Source organism: Terrapene carolina, unplaced genomic scaffold (assembly GCF_002925995.2).
Source record: "Terrapene carolina triunguis isolate 2854851 unplaced genomic scaffold, T_m_triunguis-2.0 Scaffold97, whole genome shotgun sequence".
NCBI classification, from domain to species: domain Eukaryota; kingdom Metazoa; phylum Chordata; order Testudines; family Emydidae; genus Terrapene; species Terrapene triunguis.
In genome coordinates this window covers 5,353,734-5,359,733 of record NW_020664448.1, presented here as the reverse complement: position 1 = coordinate 5,359,733, position 6,000 = coordinate 5,353,734, and the positions used below count along the sequence as shown (strand labels likewise).

General features: G+C 47.4%; 1 protein-coding gene across 1 annotated transcript in view; it reads left to right on the top strand.

Moving 5' to 3' along the window:
• NARS2 (asparaginyl-tRNA synthetase 2, mitochondrial) overlaps nucleotides 1-6,000 on the top strand; it is a 65,751-nt gene that overhangs the window by 19,561 nt on the left and 40,190 nt on the right. Inside the window, exon 6 of the mRNA XM_026651584.1 lies at nucleotides 3,898-3,998. Coding sequence (XP_026507369.1) covers nucleotides 3,898-3,998 — 101 coding nt within the window. The remainder of the gene's footprint in view (nucleotides 1-3,897; nucleotides 3,999-6,000) is intronic.

The following is a 6,000-nucleotide window of genomic DNA, read 5'->3' as shown; positions in this document are numbered from 1 at the left end:
CTCTAATAAATTTGTTAGTCTCTAAGGTGCCACAAGTACTCCTGTTCTTTTTGCGGATTCAGACTAACACGGCTGCTACTCTAAAACCTGTTAATAAATGAAATACTGAGTTTGAAACCATTATAATTTCTCCATTTATTAAAAGTAGACATAAGTAATCATGGTACAAAACTACTCATTAAAGCAATATCCAACAGCTTTTCTTTTCTTTTTAACTCTAGGCCCTCCCCCAATAAAAATGTTGTCTATGCCCAGCTAAATGTTCCAGGGTGTTTCTTTATGTGCAAATTGTCCAATGACCTGAAAAGATACGCAAGAGCTGGAAGAAAAGGTCATTTGTGGCTCTGTGCCTGTATAATGTGTAATCTCCATATTGCTGAAGTCTTTTTTTTCCCAATCATAAAATAACAATGAAGACTCGATAGAATATTCTATTTTCTTTTTTTCTCATTACCGTAGCGCTTTTTCTGATAGAATCAAGTTCATTTCCCTGTGAAAGGAAAATAGCACTGATTAAAAAATTTTTAATAAACTTGAGGCACCTGCCTTAGATGGAAAATCCCCCCCCCCCCCCCCACACACACTTTCTTATCAGACTTAAAATTGAGCCTTTGTGGCAGTGATGTGTGAAACCAAAGATATTCTAATGGTAGAAATTCTTAAAGATTTTATTTTCCATGATCTCTGTGGAGAAGAATGAACTTGTGCTTAAGGTTCAGGACTGGATTGGACAGTCTGGGTTTGTTGTCCTGTACAGCTTTTCAAGTCATTCAAAGTCTTTATTTTGGATGCCTCCGTTTCTTAAAAACTTAGGAACTGATTTCCACTCCCCACCCCCAGTGGTTCTGAACATTTACAGCTCCAATTAGCTGTGTGTGCTCAGCTACTCTGAAATTCAGGCCCTAAGTGTCCCAGTCTGAGCTCCTGAAATTAGGTTACCACTGAAAATTCAGGCTTCCACCTCTTTGTGTCTGTTTCCCCATCTGTAAAACGGGTTGAGTAGAGGCACTCCCTCCCTGTGCTTTACATTGCACCTTGTTATACTCTTCTGTTGCCCTTCCTACTATAACCCTGCCTTTTGATTGCCTCACAATGTAAGTTATGCTCTCTTGCAATAACATACACTTAAATTACATGACCATTTACATACACTTCAAGCAAAATTCAGAGTTGCTAACGCACTTCTAGTCCTACAGGCCTGTATAACTTAAGTAAGAAGAATTGCATATTTTTAGCTTTCTCCGAGGGCCCCACAGTGGCATATAAATGTGCATCCCCCACTTCTGTTACAAAGTAAATTTCTTTATTATTGCTATTTGCATTACAGTAATGCTTGGAGGCACTAGCAACAATCAAGGCCCCACTGTGCTGAACACCTAGTAAGAGTTGGTCCGTGTCCTGAAGAACTTGGTCTTACACGACAAAGGAAGTGCTCTTCTTCCCATTGTACAAATGAGAGACTGAGGCACAGAGAGATTGTGACTCATCCAAGGTCATACCAGGCATCTTTGGCAGAGCCAGGGAGCTAGACCCAATTCTCCTGAGTCCCAGTGCAGTGCATTATCCACAAGACCTTCTTCCCTAGCTCCTTTCTGTTGCACTCGATGGCTTTTTTCCCTTGTCTGTCTTTTTGCTTTCTATTACCACATTAGTAAATTATTTCAGAGCCATATAATAACCTTAGGTATGCAACAAAGTATTAAAGGCCATATCCTGCACTTGATATGTATCCTACCATTGAAGTCAGCTGGAACCAGGCCTCTACCAAAATTTGGCCTAGTCATGTGCTTATAATGGACCAATCCTGTAAACGCTTAAGCACATGCATAAATTGACTCATCTGACTAGTCCTGTTGATTTTGATGGGACTGTTCATGTGAGTATTTAGACGTGCAGGATTGGGAGGGGCATAGTTTTCTGGGTACTTTTCTAATAGCTGAACACACTGCTGTCTTACAGAGAATTGTTTATAATGCAGTTCATTCTGTTGCTGGGGTGGGGGGTTGGGAATAGGAATGTGTATTTGTTATAAACCACGTTTCATGGTTTATATAAACAGGCAGTCCAGTGTTCCCTCTACTTTTTCCCACCCATGTGCAGAATTACACATCACCTCCATCTTGGTGCACAACAAAATTCATGTGGCGGGGTAGGGCCGAGGGGTTCAGAGTGTGGGAGAGGGTTCAGAGCTGGGGCAGAGGGTTGGGGTGCGGGGGAGGGGGGGTGAGGGCTCCAGCTGGGGATGCGTGCTTTGGGGTGGGCCCGGGGATGAGGGGATTGGGATGTGGGTGGGTGCTCAGGGCTAGGGCAGAGGGTTGGGGTGCGGGGAGGGTGTGGGCTCTGGGGTGGGGCCAGGGATGAGGGGCTTGGGGTGCAGGCTGTCCCAGGGCTATGGTGGAGAGAGAGGACTCCCCCCGCTCTCTCTTCCCGCAGCAGCACCTGGGCTGGGGAGAAGGAGTGCCTCTCCCCGCCACGGCAGATCCGGCCGGGCCGGGGGAAGGGCTCCTTTCCCCGCCAGCTCTGGCAGGGCTGGGCTGGGGGAAGGGCTCCTCGATCCGGCTGCTCTGGAGGGGCTGGGCCAGGCCAGGCCAGGGGACCTGCATGGCCCTACATAGCCTGCTGCTCGGCTGCACAGCCACGCAGCTTACAGGGAACCTAGGCAGGCACCCATAAATCATGTGTCCCTCTCCACTCTCCCATATATGCAATTTATAACTAGTTAATGACTTAAATACATTGACATGCCACTGCTGTCTAAATCAGGGATGGGCAAACTACTGTTGAGGACTGCATCCGGCCCTCCATATGTTTTAATCCGGCCCTCGAGCTTCCGCTGGGGAGCGGGGTCAGGAGCTTGTCCCGCTCCGCGCAGCTCCTGGAAGCAGCAGCATGTTTTCCCTCCGGTTCCTACGTGTAGGGGCAGCCAGGGGGCTCCGCACACTGCCCCTGGCCAAGCGCGGCCCCCGCAGCTTCCATTGGCCGGGAACTGTGGCCAATGGGAGCTGCCGGGACGGCACCTGTGGATGGGCAGCGTGCAGAGCTGCCTGGCCATGTCTCCACGTAGGAGCCATGGGGGGGACATGCCGCTGCTTCTGGGAGCTGCTTGAGGTAAGCGCCGCCCAGAGCCTGCACCCCGACCCCCTATAGTGCCCCAACCCCCTTTCCCAGCCCTGATCACCCTCCAAACCCCTCGGTCTCAGCCCAGAGCACCCTCCTGTACTTCCAACCCCTCATCCCCAGCCCCACCCCAGACCCCGCACCCCCAGCTGGAGCCTTCACCCCCTCCCGCACCCCAACCCCCAATTTCGTGAGCATTCATGGCCCGCCATACAATTTCCATACCCAGATGTGGCCCTCGGGCCAAAAAGTTTGCCCACCTCTGGTCTAAATGGTCCTCAAGAGACAATGAAGAATCTCTTTTTGGTATATTTCCAACTTTGGAGTTGGTTTCTCTCCCCCTACCCCTACAGATGTTCTGTAGATTACTTCAGTGACAACAGGTGATACCATCTTAAATCACGCTGAGGCCCTGTCTAGACTGGAGATTAGCCCCAGGTTCTCATGCAAATCATGACTTTCCCTGTCTACATTAGGGGTTTGCATGGTGCAGCTATGCTGAAATAGGAGGTAATTGCCAAGTTAGAAAAGGCCCCAAACTGATTTTGAAATGGACTTACCTTGAACTACTTTTAAAACCAATTTGACAATGCTCCTGGTGTAAACAAGCCCCTGGTGTATGGCTTTACTCCTGGAAGCATGGGACCTTGTCCTGTTCTTTTTTTCATTTGGATTGAAGCACCTGTAATTTTCAGAGGAGGGGCATGAATGATAAATTAGGAGCCATGATCCTTAATTGTCGATTAATAGTCTGGCATGTTGTGCGTTCTTGACTTACAGACATCAAATAAAGTACAGGAACCTGGGGAAAACTCCCATTTCTTCAATGTTCCTGTCTTCCTGACGGTCTCTGGACAACTCCATCTGGAAGTGATGGCTGGGTATGGAAATCTTTTCTCTTGACCTAATGGAGTCTCATAAAACTCTGTCACAGCTTCAGTCCACTAGACTTTCTTTCACATGTTCCACCTTCCGTGTGCTTGCCAAACACCCAGTTGAGCAACATTTTGTGGTCAGTGCTGGAGAGTCCAAATCACTGTTTGGAGAAAGCTGGATTCCATTTGAATTCTGGAGAACGAGTTAGGGTGTAAATTTAAGATACATACACTCCTCCATCCCCCCTGAAGAAGGTCAATGAGAGGTTGGCACAGAGATCCAGGCTGGGACATGACTTTTATGTAATAACTTAGTTATTATCATTATCTGTTATTTGTCCAGGACCTTATGATCACATCCAGCATCGCTCAATGGGGAAATCTGTTTCCATTTAGGCCAGTGCTGTTCCTGTTCTTTGTTTCTCTTCCTTCCCCATCCTCCTTTCTCTGTTTCTATCCCTTTTCCCTGTATTTGTGTGCTTCCTCTCTTCTTCCCTCTGCATCTTCTTCCCTGCAGAACTCTCCATGCTTACCATACTTTCGCTCCCAACACCTCCCCTTTTCCAGCTGTGAAAAGTAATCAGCAATTGAATAGTTGATGATATTGCAGTGTTGTCATTAGCCTTCAGTGTTAACACCCCCTGAGATTTAGGGGATGTGAGAATTCACACCTACCAGTGCCACTGTTTCAGCCTCTCTGCATACTCGGGTCTGGTCTACACTAAGCTTTCACAATGATTTAAGTTAATTGTGTCAGTGTCATTCTGTTGACACAAAGGTGTTTCTCTCAGGGCTTATCTTCATTACCGGGGAGATCTACACTGCTGCAATCAATGCAGCGGTTGTCAATTTAGCGGGTCTAGTGAAGACCCACTAAATTGACAGCAGAGTGCTCTCTGGTCGGCCCATCTTACTCTTCTTGGGGAGCTTGAGTAGTGAAGTTGACTGGAGAGCGTCTCCCAGCGACGCAGCGCAGTGAAGACACCAGGGTAAGTCAACCTAAGCTACATCAACTCCAGCTACATTATTCACGTAGCTGGAGTAGCGTACCTTAGGTCGACTTACCCCGGTAGTGAAGACAAGCCCTCACTATAGCTGCATTGAACTGATTAAGTCTGTGCTTCTCCTGATTGAACGAAATTGGTGTAAAAACTGAGCATTTAGCAGGCCTCAGAAAGACAGCAGTGTGTCAGCTGACCACGCAGAGCACATTAGGAAGGTTATCCTCGTAACCACGGGGGAGAGAAACCTTTATTTTTTAATAAACGCTTTGGTTCTGAAGAATTGAATGTTCAATGGCATCCTCAGAAATACATCACACAGGCTGGATGTAGCCCACAAGTCAGGTGTTTGAAATCTCTGAGTTAGAGAACAGGATGGGGAGACTTGGGTGCTAGTGTGATCTCTACTGCATATTTGCTGTGTGACCCTGGCAAGAGGCATTCTTGCCTCAGTTTGCCCACTGAAGAACTGGGTATAATAACCTACTTCACGCTGCTGTTGCAAAGTTAATTGATTGTCAGTAAACAATCTTCCTCTGATAGAGTCCAGGCCAGAGAGAAGTAAAACTTGTATAGTATCGTATATCCATTGAACGCTATGGGTGAAATCCTGATCTCGGTGAAATCAATTGCAGAACTCCCCATCACTGCAATAGGGCCAAGATTTCACCCTTAGAGATTGAGGATATAAGGTGCTGTGGAAGTTTCACTTCTCTCTGGCTTGGGCTCTAACAGCCCACCAAAGCGGCTGAGGTGCTCGTGCTAAGTTTTCACGAGAGTGGATATGCTTGGCAGAGTGTCCTTGATATGCTCTTTGACTTGCTGCCCCTGCTGTTCTGACAGAAGTGGAGCTTACTGACAGCCTAAGGCTAGTATATCCTCCAGGGCAGTTGTCTGCAGGATGGGGAGCTGATGAGAGAGTTGAGAGAAGGCTGGTTATTTGTAGGGGGGGAGGTGTCTTTCTGCACCTCTGAAAAAAGGTGGGATTTTATTTGTGTGTGTGGTGA